Source organism: Ovis aries, chromosome 3 (assembly GCF_016772045.2).
Source record: "Ovis aries strain OAR_USU_Benz2616 breed Rambouillet chromosome 3, ARS-UI_Ramb_v3.0, whole genome shotgun sequence".
NCBI lineage: Eukaryota > Metazoa > Chordata > Mammalia > Artiodactyla > Bovidae > Ovis > Ovis aries.
Window position 1 is genome coordinate 218,281,305 of NC_056056.1, and position 14,085 is coordinate 218,295,389.

At 54.7% G+C, this 14,085-nt stretch overlaps 1 protein-coding gene across 9 annotated transcripts in view; it reads left to right on the forward strand.

Annotated features, from left to right (window-relative positions):
- The window catches only part of ZC3H7B (zinc finger CCCH-type containing 7B), a 55,868-nt gene that overhangs the window by 17,100 nt on the left and 24,683 nt on the right, over positions 1-14,085 (forward strand). For 4 of the 9 annotated variants that reach the window (XM_060413585.1, XM_060413586.1, XM_060413587.1 and 1 more), the window contains exons 2-7: positions 5,018-5,076; positions 7,231-7,286; positions 8,873-8,906; positions 9,025-9,222; positions 9,966-10,124; positions 12,933-13,013. In XM_060413585.1, the coding sequence (XP_060269568.1) occupies positions 5,018-5,076; positions 7,231-7,286; positions 8,873-8,906; positions 9,025-9,222; positions 9,966-10,124; positions 12,933-13,013 (587 nt within the window). Of the gene's footprint in view, positions 1-34; positions 235-5,017; positions 5,077-7,230; positions 7,287-8,872; positions 8,907-9,024; positions 9,223-9,965; positions 10,125-12,932; positions 13,014-14,085 lie in introns of all 9 variants that reach the window. The other 5 variants (XM_060413590.1, XM_027968145.2, XM_027968149.2 and 2 more) reach the window with 2 other exon arrangements.

The following is a 14,085-nucleotide window of genomic DNA, read 5'->3' on the forward strand; positions in this document are numbered from 1 at the left end:
CTTCTTCAATTCATCTCTCTTCTCTGCATTTTAGCATAAGCAGTAAGGAGAACCCGTGCCAACACTTCTAGACTTGGCTTAGACTTGGCTTAGACCCGTGCCACTGCTCCTGTGCGCCTCTGCTAAATACCAGTTTCATCACATGGAAAGTCTACCCTCCGCCAAACACAAGAACACAGTTCAGTGGAGTACTTGGTCACTTTTTAACAAGCATCACCTTTCTTTCAGTTTCAGGTAACCTATCCTTCATTTTCCTCTGAGTTCTTACCAGAATTGCCTTTCGTGTCCATGTCTTTACCAACGGAGAGGCAGGAGACTACAGTTCGGTCGCTGGGTCGGGAAGATCCCCTGGAGGAGGGCATGGCACCCCACTCCAGTATTCTTGCATGGAGAATCCCATGGACAGAGGAGCCTGGCGGGCTGCAGTCCACGGGGTTGTAAAGGGTCGGACACGCCTGAGCACACACACCTTTTGCCAGCAGCCCTTCCATGGCACTCTAGGGGTTTGGTAGCATGCACCTCAAAGCCTTTTCAGTCTCTACTCAGCATCCGGCTCCAGAGCCGCTTCCATATGCTTAGTGTTTGTTATAGCAACACTCCACTTCTCAGTACCAAAATCTATATTCGTCTAGACAGTCTGCCAGAACAAAACACTGGATCAGAACCCTCTGCTCGTGACTACATGAAACCTGAATTCCATCCTCAGAGGCTGTGTCTGCAAGTACAGCCGGTCACACTTAGGGCTTCAACACATGCATTTGGCCGGGAACACAAACATTTAATTCGTAACGACCACCTGTAAAAATGTTCTTCCCAGGGGAGGGAAACTGAGGAAAGGGGAGGCATGTGGGGCGTTCGGTGCCTTCTGGGGCTGTGGAGGGCATGTCTTTGCTCACGTGGGATTTGTCAAGGTGGCTATCTGAGGCTCATCTCTCCAGGCCTTTTGACCCAGGCCCCACCATCCCTACATGCTCATGAGCAACTTCCCTAGCCTCTTGGAAGCACTATTTTCCTGCCTGATGGGGTCGTAGTGAAATTTAAGTAAATCTCATTTGTTTAATGACAACACGTTTTCGTGTAGGGCAGAGTCTCCCTACTCACCATGCTCCCAAGTACCCACCCCGGTCCATCCACACTGGCCTCCCTGTTCCTCCTCAAATACGCCAACCAATTTCTACCTCAGAACCTTTGCACCCACTGTTCCTTTTGCCTCAATACTTTCCCCCAAACATTCACAATGACTTGTACCCTCTGGTCACTGAGGTCTCTGTTCCCGAGTCCTGTATATAATTATAGCACCCTGTCACTCTATCTTCTTATCTTCTCCTTTATTATTACAATTTAAATCTATTTGTTCCTTTGATTTTTAAAAAATATTTATTTATTAATTTATTGGGGTGCACCAAGTCTTTCATTGCATACAGCACTCAGGATCTTTGATCTTCACTGAGGCATGTGGGATCTAGTTCCCTGACCAGAGATTGAACCAGGCCCCCTGCGTTGGAAGTCTTAGCCACTGGACCACCAAAGTCCCCTAAATCTAAATGTGGTGTCCCTCCTCCCCCAGAACATGTGCTCTATAAACAGGGGGAGACCTTGTCACCTTTGTTCATTGCTGAATTCTCAGCAGGCCCACAACGGGGCGGCTTTTCTTTAGCTGATCGCAGGCGGCTGGTGGCTCTTCTAAAGCTCTTCTTCTCATCTGCATGTAATGGACATACTCTGAGTGTTGACTGGAATATTCAGCATAGGAATTCTGATCTAACGGCAGTCATTTATTGTCTGCTGTGTACCAGGCCCTGAAATGAGGGCCTTCTATGTATTAATCCTGTTGGTGGGCACTAGTTGTAATCTCCGATTTACGCAGCAGGAGACTGCCGCTCAGAGGGGATCGGAACCCCTCTGCATAGCCCACGTGTGTGTCTGCACTGCTGCTTTGGGATTTTGGTGGTCAGAGAAACGCATTCACGCCCACCAGCTGCGGAGCCTTCATACTGCCTGGGGCAGAGAATAAAGAGAATGTTTATTCCCTGGTGTGAGGTTCAGATTTGTCAGGAATTACCACTAGGATGGTTACAGGCAGCATTTGTTTGTTAAGTCTGTTCAGACCTCAGGGCCTAGAGAACTGACGCAGAGACGTATCTGTGACCCCCAAGGTTTTCTGAGAAGACTGTGGGCTGAATGGGGCCCAGGGGGGTTGGAGTAGGGGAGCAACAGGGCACGTGTTCCCATGAGGTGTGTGCTGGTGTGGGGAAGTTGACCAGCAAAGGTCAAGAGAGGCTCTCGGCTGGGGAGTACGGGGTCTGATCTGTGGTTTGAAAGACCCCTGTGATGGCATTGAGGAAGTGGGGGCAGGCACCACCCCAGGTGGTGGGGAGGGACGGATGGGGAGACCATGGGTGTGGTGGCCATGGGCATGACTGCTTCGGGGGAAGTCACTCTGGCCACGCCCTGGGCTGCTGCTGGTCCAGGCCTGCATGGTCCTTCTTCCCTCCCACCCCCCACTCTCCCCCAGCTTCCTGGCCAGTGCTGGGCTGCGCTGTTGTCTTTCCACCCAATGAGCCTCTCTTCCAGGGCAAGGGTTGGGTCTGACACCAGGTTCCCAGGAAATGGGGTAACTGAGTGTGCGATGGTGCTGTTGGAGAGAGTAGGAGCAGCTCCATGGAGGAACCGGGCTTGAAAGGATGTATGGAGTTTCATTAACAAGGATGCATGGAGGAGCATGGCAGCATAGGCAGAAGGAACGGCAAAGGCAAAAGCCTGGAGGTGGGAAACCCCCCAGGCCGTCTGGCTGGAGCCCTGATGTGGGGCGTGGGTGTAAGGATGATGAGCGCTTGTATCACAGACAGGGACACCGAGGGCTAGGAGACCGACCAAGAGGCCGGCTCGGGGAGACGCGGGCAGCCTGGGGCCACTGCTGCCCGCCTCCTGCAGGAGAACAGGGTCTCAGCGGTTAGGTCCATCGCAGGAAACACTTGCAGCATCTTTGGCAAGAGGGAGTGGATGACACACACGCGCACGGTTGTTGGACTGTCGCTCCGAGCCAGGACTTCCGCACGTGTCATCTTCTGAACCCATGACAGCCAGCGCGTCGGGAACGCCATCAGCCCCATTTTCCCCATCCGTCAGGCACATGACCACGATCCAGAGTCACGTGGTGTGCAAATGCTGGCCCTCACACCTGGGTCTGAGTCCAAGGCCCTGGCAGGGCCGGCAGACACATAGTGAGTGCTTGCCAGTGGCCCCGGTCCTGCCTGGAGAGGGGAACGGGTGTGAGCAGTGCTGCTCTGGGAGCCTGAAGACGCAGCATGGCTTCAGCCCTCCTCGCACGAACCGGCGGGGGGAGCAAGGTTCCCGTGGCCTGAGCCCCTCGCTCTTAATGCTCTTATCCGTCTCCTTGGAGCCTCAGGGCCACCCTGCCTGACCTGGGCCACATGCCATCTCACGGCTTGGAGTGTTGGTAGGGCTGTGGCCTCTTGATGAGCTGGGTTCCAGCCACGGGTTAAGTGACCTTGGGAAAGAGATTTCATTTCTTTGTGTCTCACTCTTCTCATCTGGAAAATGGGGATAGTGACCCCCTGCCCGCTTACCTTATGTGAGGACAAGGTGGTCGAACCCAGGGTGGGGAATAAAGAACAAGGAAGCAGAGAATTTTTAGAAAGTATCAATTTGGTATACTTGCTGCCTCTCCAAAGTAGTTAGGTGTTTTTTATACTTTTTTAGACCTCTTTGCCAGTGAGGCAGTGAGGTTCCTCTGCCTGTGTCTGCATATCAGCCCTCTGAAGATGTTGTGCGGGGCAGAGATATGAAGCTGGAGGGGTCCTGCAGTCCCCGGCTATCCCATCCCCCAGCCTCGCCTGAATCCTCTCACAGTAATGGTTTGATGGGCAGAGCCTGGAAAGGGCCTGGAAGTGGCTGGGATAAAAAGTACTGGCCAGTGGGGCAGTGAGTGCCCCGGACTCAGTTTCTCCCCTGGGGTAGGCCTAGCCCCCTCGGGGCTGTCACTGGGTGGGATCAGCTGAGCTCCATGGTGGCATGGAGGAGGAGCCCAGCAGGCTGTTTGGATCTGGCCAGGAACTTCCAGCTCCTGGGGGTGAGGGGGCCCCTCGCCCTGGGGTACCAGACCCCTAGCTGCTCTGCCTGCGCCTCCTTTCTCCTGAAGCACCCCCGCCTTCCGTTTTGACTCTCTTCATCTCTGGAGCAGATCCCTGCACAAGTTCAGCGCCATTCATTTACTATGCTGCCTTGGGCCACCCTTCAGCCTCCCTGAGCCTCGGTCTTTCCTTATCCATAACATGGGGAATTCACACCACCTCACCGGAATGGTGTGGGTACCAGGCCACCGCGGCCTGGTGTGGAGGCCAGCCAGCTTATGACGGGGGCTCCCTGAGCTTCAGTGTACTGGTAAAATGGGGACAAAGTGACACCCACCTCGAGACTTCCCTAGTGGTCCGGTGGTTAAGACTCTGTACTTCCAGTGCAGGGGGCATGAGTTCAGTCCCTGGTCAGGGAACTAAGATCCCATATGCCACATGATACCACACACACACACAAAATAGATACCCACCTCCTGGCAGATTCAGTGAGCCTGATACACAGTGTCTGGCCCACGTGTTATGCTACATTGCAGCTATAATCATGGCCATGGTGGCGTTTTCTGTGTTTCTTCTCTCTAAACTGTGCTTGCTGGTAAAGCAAGACTTTCCCCTTGAACTTGAGGGTGTCCTGTGCAGTTTGGCAGCCCCAGCCATGTGTGGGGAAGGGCGGGTGGCCTTCATGAACCCCCCTGTCTATTGAAAGTGCTGTACAAACTCAGGGTCCGGTGGGGGTGCAGGTGTGGATGGAGAGCTGTGTGCTGGAGGTCTGTGTGGTCCCTGAGATGGGTCACCGCCCTCAGGGACACTGCGACACCCTGTGAGATGGGGTGAGCAGGGAGTGAGGGGACACATGGTGGGGAGGTGGGGGTGGACGGTGACCAGCCCCACTGACTTCCTGATGGACGGCGTTCTCTCCGCAGAGACTGATGGAGAGGCAGAGACGGAAGGCGGACATCGAGAAGGGGCTGCAGTTCATTCAGTGAGTGTGTGTTTGGGGCGGGGGGTGTGGCGGTCAGGGGGTGGCAGGGCGCGGTCCTCTGGGACATCCCAGAGCACATCTTCTCCAGGGCTCCCTTTTCTTGCTTACTGAGCTTTTGCTGTTCAGACTGCCCTGTGTGTTGGGGAGTGAGGAGGTGGGACAGGTTGGGAAGGGGCTGGCGGGGCAGGGGCCGGGGGTGCTCCTAACCCTGAGTCATGATCTCGACATACACACACGCTTCCTGACCCGACCCTGGCCACCCTGTGGTCTTGTCCAGCATATCATTTTACCTTCCCTGTCCACGCATGCTCCTACGCTCCCTGTTAATTCTCTTGCTTGTCTGTGCACATCCCGTAGTCTTTGCTGAGCACGTCTTTCCATTCCATGCTGGGCCCTTCACATCCGTCGTCTCTCTTATCTTCACAACAGCTCAGTTCAGCAGGTGCTTTTATCTCCATTTTGCAGATGAGAAAGCTGAGGCTCAGAGAGGTTAAGAAACTGGTTTACAGTCACACAACTACTAAGCGATGGAATTCTAACCTGGGTCTTGTGGACTCCAAAGCCCAAATTTCTTTCCATTATTTGCCCCTGGTACCCATATGCTGTGTTGGTTTTTTCATCTTTTTCTTTACACACAAAATATTTTTATTAACTCTTTCCTCTCTCTTAAATGGACCCTCAGAGGCACGTTTATTGTGACTCTGATGAAGTGTAAGCTCCCAGCCCCTCATTTGTAAGAGTTCTTTCCAAAGCCCTGAAAGACTGCCTAGAAATTCTTTGTTTCTCATTTTGTGTTCTTTATCTTAGATATGACTCCCTACAAAACTGGAGTTTGCACATATGAACCCTCGTTGTTGTTTAGTAGCTCAGTTGTGTCCAACTCTTTCAACCCCATGGACTGTTAGCCTGCCAGGTTCCTCTGTCCATGGAATTTTCCAGGCAAGAATACTGGAATGGGTTGCCATTTCCTCTTCCAGAGGGTCTTCCTGACCCAGGGATCAAACCTGCATCTCCTGTGTCTTCTGCACTGAAGGCAGATTCTTTACCACTGAGCCACTGGAAAAGCCCCACAAAACCTCATATGCTCCCTGATTTTGTGCTCACGCAGACTTGCAAAATGCAACCTGCCTTTTCAGCACAAGCTGTGTCCTTTTCCACACACAGACACACACACACACACACACACACACACACACACACGATCTGCTGTGTGTTTATATTCTCACAACACGCTCTCCTTCCTCAACTTGCAAAACGGCCAGTTTTCCTGGCTTTTGCCAGCTCAGAGCTGTGGCCTCACCCTTCTTCACAGGGGGCTCGTCTTCCATCTGGGAGAGAGTGTTGATCTTGGTCAAATGCCCGAGTTTTGCCCAGAGGCCATTCTGGAGAACAAGGCAGGCCTTGGGGATCGTGTTTGTCATAAGAATTCTATCTTCAAGTCACTGATTTCTGCGTAACTGGACCTCCAAGCCCCGGACTTCAGCCCTCATCCTGGTGCCCCTGCTTCCTGTGGTCTCAGCATCTCCGAAACAGAGAGAGTGTCCCTTCCTTCTCCAGATTGTTGCGCTTGGGGTCAATGTTAGCTCCGTGTCCTCCTTCCTCTTCCCAAAGGGGAATTCTGAGGGGGTATAGCAGTGGGACACCCTCCCAGGAACCCACGCGTTGGTCTCCTGAGGGGCTACAGGCTATACAGTCAGGCCTGCTCCTTTAGAAATGGCTGCTTCCTCGCGTGCTGACCTCATGTGCTTAGCTGGGCACCGAGCACCGTAGGAGCCATGAAGTGATGCGGGCAGGTGGGTGAAGGGCTCGTGTAGAGCCTTAAACACCAGAATAAGGTGACCTTAAGGACACAGTGTGACCTACTGAAGATGAAGCTGAGGCTGGAGGAAGAGAGGCTGGAAGTGGAAGATGAGTTAGGAGGAGAGCGGCGGGCGGCCACGGCTGAGCGAAGAGGGCCAGGCCCTGGTTTCTGATGGTGGGCGGCGAGTGAGAGGGTGGGTGGCCGGCCCCACTGTCACAGTCAGGGACATCTCCCTCTCCCCACAGGGGACCTCCGGGGTCTCCGCTCACCACTTGTCACTTACCAGCTTAGGCTGCCTTTAAAAAATTTTTTTGACTGCTCCATGACATATGAGATCTTACCTGCCCAACCAGGAATTGAACCCATGCCCCCTGCGTTGGAAACAGAGTCTGAGCCACTGGACCACCAGGCAAGTCCCGTGTTAGTCGCTCAGTCGTGTCTTACTCTTTGCGACCCCATGGGCTGTAGACTGCCAGGCTTCTCTGTCCATGGATTTCTCTAGGCAAGAGTACTGGAGTGGGTTGCCATTTCCTTCTCCAGGGGATCTTCCCAACCCAGGGTTCGAACATACATCTCCTGCATTGGCAGGCGAATTCCTTACCGTCTGAGCGACCAGGGAAGTCCCTAAGCTGTTCTTTTTTGCCCAGGCATTCGCAGTGGCTCCAAGCAGTAGAAGGAGCCCCAGCCCTGCTCTCTGGCCCTGGCTTGGACCTGCTGTGTGACCCTGGGCCTGTCACTGCCCCTCTCTGAAAGTCTGATTTCCCCTCTGACGTGAGAGACCAGAAGACAAACCCCAGCTTCCCTTCCAGTGCTGCCTTGTAGCCTCACAAATGTGCCTTGGGCTCATGCTTTCCTTCTCCTTTCTCCCTGAAGGCCCTTCCCCTCCCTTCCTTTCTTTCACACTTTCTCCTGGGCTCAGCTGTTCTGAGCTGGCATTGTTTTGGCAGCTCACAGACAGGAGAGGGTGCCTAGGGACCACCTACTTTGCTGAGTCTGGCAGGAAGGGTTAGGTTCTGTGTGCTGGGCATTGGCTGGGGTTGTGTGTGTCTTGTAGGCAGGGACAGAAAAAGTGCAGAGACTCCTAAATGAATGATCCCTGAGGTAGGTTTTTGGTGCTGCCTGCGAATCTGAAGTTGCAAGTTTGGTTTGGGGGGGGGACATGGTCGTTCCCAGGGATTGGTTTCTTAGGCAGAGGACAGCCAGCCAGAGCTCCTTCTCAGCAATGTGCACCTGGAAAGGTCTATACAGTCAAAGCAATGGTTATTCCAGTGGTCATGTATGGATGTGAGAATTGGACCATAAAGAAGGCTGAGCGCCGAAGAACTGATGTTTTCGAATTGTGGTGTTGGAGAAGACTCTTGCGAGTCCCTTGGACTGCAAGGAGGTCAAATCAGTCAATCATAAAGGAAATCAACCCTGAATATTCATTGGAAGGATGGATCCTGAAGCTGAAGCTCCAATACTTTGGCCACCTGATGTGAAGAGCCAACTCATTGGAAAAGACCCTGATCCTGAGAAAGATTGAAGGCAACAGGAGAAGGGGGTGTCAGAGGATGAGATGGTTAGATAGCATCATCGACTCAATGGACATGAATTTGAGCGAATGCTGGGAGATAGTGGAGGACAGAGGAGCCTGGCGTGCTACAGTCCATGGGGTCACCAGAGAGTCGGACATGACTTAGCAACTGAACAGCAGCAGCACCTGGGAAAGCCTGGCTGCCAGGCCCTGGGGCAGAAGCAGGACCTTCCACCATCCTTTTGTAGGAAAGAGAGGGCCAGCATGGTATTGATTTAGGGGAAAAAAAAAAACAAACTGCTGTCCCCTCATCTCAATCCACAAGGTGATGTCTGAGGTCTGAGCTGGGGGAACCAGCTCCCAGGCACAGTCTCTAACCTGTGGCTCTGGCTCCTGGGTCTCTGGGAGGCTAAGAACCCTGGGCCCCTGGGAGGCTGAGAACCCTGGGCCCATCCAGACCTTGTGTCCTTTTTCCATAGGTCGACCCTACCCTTAAAGCAAGAAGAATATGAGGTGAGCATCAGGGGCTGGGCTGGGGGAAGGCAACGGGCAGGGTGTCCCTGGTGGGGGACATGGGGCTTGGGTGCAGAGGACCCCTGAACACCCCCATCCCCACACCCTGCCCCGGCAGGCCTTTCTGCTCAAGCTGGTGCAGAACCTGTTCGCTGAGGGCAATGACCTGTTCCGGGAGAAGGACTACAAGCAAGCACTGGTGCAGTACATGGAGGGGCTGAACGTGGCCGACTACGCCGCCTCCGACCAGGTGGCCCTGCCCCGGGAGCTGCTGTGTAAGCTCCATGTCAACCGGGCCGCCTGCTACTTCACCATGGTGAGCCCCCCCACGCCCCGGGTCCCACCCCGACGCCCCTAAGGCTGCTCCGCCCCATGCCCCTCTCCCCCGCCCTCTGCTCCCAGGACTCTCAGCCCCAGCACACCATCGACTCACCTGGAGGGCTTTTAAAGGACTAATATATAATACAAAGTGTTGGAATGATATGGAGCCCAAGCCCTGCCCCAGATGAGTTAAGTTAGGTTCTCGGGACGGCCTGGGCCCTGGCAGGAGTCTGTGGGCCATCAGAGCTGAGGACTGCCTTTCCCTTGTTCTGGCAGCTCCAGCCTTCTCCTCTTCTCTGTCCTCGCTCAGGGCCTCAGTCATTCCCCAGATCCTACGGGGCTCTGCAGTGGGCTCTGCCGAGGGTTAGGGTTAGGGGAGTCAGGGCTGGGTGAACGGGTCTACCAGATGCCCGTTCACGTGGTGTTCTGTGTACTGAGCCACCTTCCTGATGTTGCCTCCTCTGGAGATGCCTATGTTACTCGCAGTCTTTGATCTGAGTGGCCGGGCTTATGACTGTAGAATTTGAAGGCCCGTCCCCTTCATGTCCTGCCAGTGCTCCCTGGCTGGACAACAAACACCCTTGATTGGGTCTGAACACTGGAGCCATCTCCTGGAGCCCTCGCCCCGACCCCGTCTGCGAGGAAGGGAGGAGGTTGGTCCTCTGTCCTGGTGGAGGCAGGAGGCTGGGGCTGGGAGGGTAACAGGCTGACGGATGGCCCCCTGCTCCTCTCTGGCAGGGCCTATACGAGAAGGCGCTGGAGGACAGCGAGAAGGCGCTAGGCTTGGACAGCGAGAACATCCGGGCGCTGTTCCGCAAGGCGCGGGCCCTGACCGAGCTGGGGCGCCACAAGGAGGCCTACGCATGCAGCAGCCGCTGCTCCCTGGCCCTGCCCCACGTGAGTGCCGCCTTGCTTGCGGAGGCCAGGCTCCCCGTCCTCTCTGGGCCCAGGCACCTCACCCCTCTGAGCCTTGCTTTCCTCCGCTGAGATGCTGATATTAACACCAGGCACTGCTAAACATATACTTGTGTATTAACTTGCTTAATATTCAGGTTCTATATTAACTTACTTAACCCTTGAGAGAGTCCTGTGAGATAGACACTCTCATTATCCCCATTTTAAAGATGAGACAGAGGCATGGAGAGGAGGGAACTTACTGAAGATCCCAGTGAGGGGTGGCAGGGTCGAGACTTGAGCCCAGTAGTCTGACTCCCTTTATATATGTACATTATATATATATAATTTGAGGGGGCTTCTCTCATGGCTCAGCTGGTAAAGAATCTGCCTGCAACGTCGGAGACCTGGGTTCAATCCCTGGGTTGGGAAGATCCCCTGGAGAAGGGCACGGCTACCCACTCCAGTATTCTGGCCCGGAGAATTCCAAGGACTGTAGAGTCCGTGGAGTCGCGAAGAGTTGGACACGGCTGAGCGCCTTTCACTTTTGTTTGTGTTTGCCTGCGCTGGGTCTTCGTTGCTGTGTAGGCTTTCTCTAGTTGTGGCGAGTGGGGGCTACTCAAGTTGGGAGCATGGACTCTAGAACACAGACTCAGTAGTCGTGGCTCACGGGCTCAGCAGCCCCGGGGCACGTGGGATCTTCCCAAATCAGGGACTGAGCCCACACCTCCTGCATTGGCATTGAGCCACCAGGGAAGCCTGAGCAATCTGACTGTTTAATCCCCACCCCTCTCCGAGAGTCCAGGGTTGCAGTGAGCACCTAATGGGGTGTTGTGTGTGTGGGATCCTGACGTCCAGGGTGTCATTAGGTGGGGAAGGTCAATGGGAAAATCCAGTCAAAGGTCTTGCTTGCCCCAGTTCACACACAGCTGGGCACATGTCCCCTCCCCATTTATCCATCAACTTAACAAATGTTTACAAAGTGCCCACGGAGTGTCCAGATCTGTGCCTTCCAGGGACCCACAATCTGGAGGGAGACACGTGGAAACAGCCCTGAGGTCTAGGCCTGGCTGCACGGAGCCTGGCCCCTCCTACTCCATGTCTATAAAGTGCCCTTCCCACTTTGTCCCTGGAATTGTGGGTGTGAAAGGGCTTGAAGAAGGCTAAATGCTGCCCAGGAAGGACTAAGAGAGCTCTCACAAGTGGTCAGGATCCTGGAGGGCTCCCAGGAGGAGGCAGGGCTTGAGTGGGGCTGGAAGAAGCAAGAAAGATTTGAGTGGGCAGAGCAGAGACGAGGCTGGAGGCAGGGTGATCAGGAATGTCAGTGCCAGAGGACTGGTCTGGATTTGGGTTCTAATCATGGGCCTGCTATCTACGAGCTCTGTGCCCTTGGACACGGGGCTTAGCCCCTCTGAGTCCTGGTTGGCACCCCTTTGAAGTAGGGGCGATGACATGAAGCGGGGGTGATGGTATGCCGTGCACCGTAGGGCCGTGCTGAGGACTGAATCAGAAAGTCACACAGGGCAGCGGGCGCAGTGGCTGGACGCAGTAAGAGTCCAGCACACTCACTGTTGTTATACTTTCTGTTTATTGCTTCTCCACTTCCGTTCACTCTACCGTTGAGAAGCTCTCTTATGACCTAGTCCCCGACCTCCGCTGAGTTCTTCAGCATCTGCAGCAGGTCCGCATCTGGGTCCTGGGCCTGCCTTCTCATAGGAGGAGAGGGTGGCTCTCACCTCGCTGTACAGGCCAGGGAGCCAGACCTGTGAGGGCTGGTAACTCCCCAGAGGGACGTAGCCACACAAGGACTTCTGCCTTGGAGTCAGAGAATTCCCCTGTTTTCCCGGGGAAATGTTGACCAGGCCCTGCTCTGTGCTGGGCATCAGGACCAGAGGTGACCCAGACCCTGGGCTCCAGGAGTTGTCAGTGAGGTGGGGAGGTGGATGAACGAACAGCGTCCCCAGTGCCCGTCTGAAGCCAGGACTGCAGCCGCCATTTCTCTGTTAACTGACTGGTCTCCCCACTGGACTGGAGCCTCGGGGAGGCCTGGGTCCCGCCTGCCCTGTGACTGCGGTGTCCCTGGCCTCCAGCTTGTGCCTGGGACACAGATGGTGGTACAGACTTGGAGGGTGGAAGAGGTGCTGGGTGCCATTACTGAGCACAGCCGTGGGCCAGGTGCCTTCTAGACCTCACCTGGCCTTGTTCCTTGGCGCCTGTGCTCCATCTGCTCGTCCTCACTGCAGAGAGCTCCAAGACGTTATTTGATAAAAGACGCCCATTGTAGAACAAGCAACAGGTATAATATAATCTCACTTACGTACAAAAAGAAAGAGAAAATCCCCACAAAGCAAAACTAAACATCCTTTGTCATCCACGTGCGTGTGAGTCCCTAGCTGAGATCTGTAGGGACACACAGCACCCTTGTTGGCTAAGCTCCCCCTTTGCGGGTGGGAGTCCAGGGTGAGGGTCCAGGGGAGTCCTCGCTCCCTGTCTGACATTACTGCCTTCTGCAGTGACTGTTACTTGAATTGTGGAAACAAAAAGATAATATTGAAATGAAACCACAAACGTATTCCTTTCTACTTCCCATAATAAAGGGAACAGGAGAAGCACAGGTTCCTGGCCCCAGCCCCCCACGCACCGGCTGTGTGACCTGGGCAGCTAGTGTCCCCTCCCAGGATCTCGCTTCCGTATCCATGAGCTGGGGTAATGGGGACCCTGTCCCCCCTTGCTGGGCTGCACAAGCATTTGGAGCACAGCTTCGCAGTCGGAGCAAACTAACCCACCTTACCCTGTGTCTTGCCTTCTCAGGATGAAAGTGTAACTCAGCTTGGTCAGGAGCTGGCTCAGAAGCTTGGGCTTCGAGTTCGGAAGGCATATAAGAGGCCCCAGGTAGGTGGGCCCTGGGAGCTGGGGCTTGGGTGGGGCTGGGGGTGGGGAGACGTGTAGAGGGGGGCCAGGTGCCTTTGAGAGACATAGGTGAGGGGGGCCAGGGCCAGGCCAGGACAGAGTGGGTGATAGCAGGTAATCTTCCCTGTCTGTTGGCTGAAAGCCCTGGAATGACTTTCAGAGCCTCTCGGAAGAAGAAAGAACAGCCAGAGCTCCCAGCTCACCTTAGACACCAGCTGTTAAAGCCTGCTCAGTCCCCTGTCCTGGCCGACCTTAGCATCCCAGAGATGGCCTCAGTTGACACTGGCGTCCTTAAGCCTCCTGTTCTCAAATAACCCCTGTGTGGTGCATGTTTGAATTGGTGTCTGTTTGGCTCATTCACATCCACATGTATTCATTTGGCTCCGACTTTGGGCCAGGAGGCCACATGCAGGAGAAGGTATGGCTCTAGTCTCTGCTGTGACCTGGAGCAAGGTAGTTCCTCTCTCTCCCCCTTCTTTTCCACATCTGGGATGTGGGGATAATCGTGTCCCCTCTCAGAGGGCTCAGTGAATTGCTGAAGCTGAAGTTCCAGTACTTCGGCCACCTGATGTGAAGTGCCAACTCCTTGGGAAAGACCCTGATGCTGGGGAAGATTGGGGGCAGGAGGAGAAGAGGGCAACAGAGGATGAGATGGTTGGATGGCATCACCAACTCAGTGGACTCAAGTTTGAGCAAACTCCAGGAGACAGTGAAGGACAGGGAAGCCTGGTGTACCGCAGTCCATGGGGTCACAAAGAGTCGGACACACTTAGCAAGTAAACAGCAACAATAGAGGGCTCGTGGGAGGATCACAGGGAGAGAGTGTCTGAGACTGCCAGGCACACACAGGAAGTGTGTACCGAGAAGTCCTCTGCCCTGGTCGTGATTGTAGGAAGGAAACACCCAAATGGAACTCAGAGAGACAGGGCAGGTGACTCCCTGCAAGCCTAGGGGCAGGAAGTCTGGGGGGCACCGCAGACCCCCCCGCCTGGTTGGGGCTCCCTTGCAGCCCCAGCTGGTGGGAGCAGCTGAGCACCTTTGCAGAATCGCCATC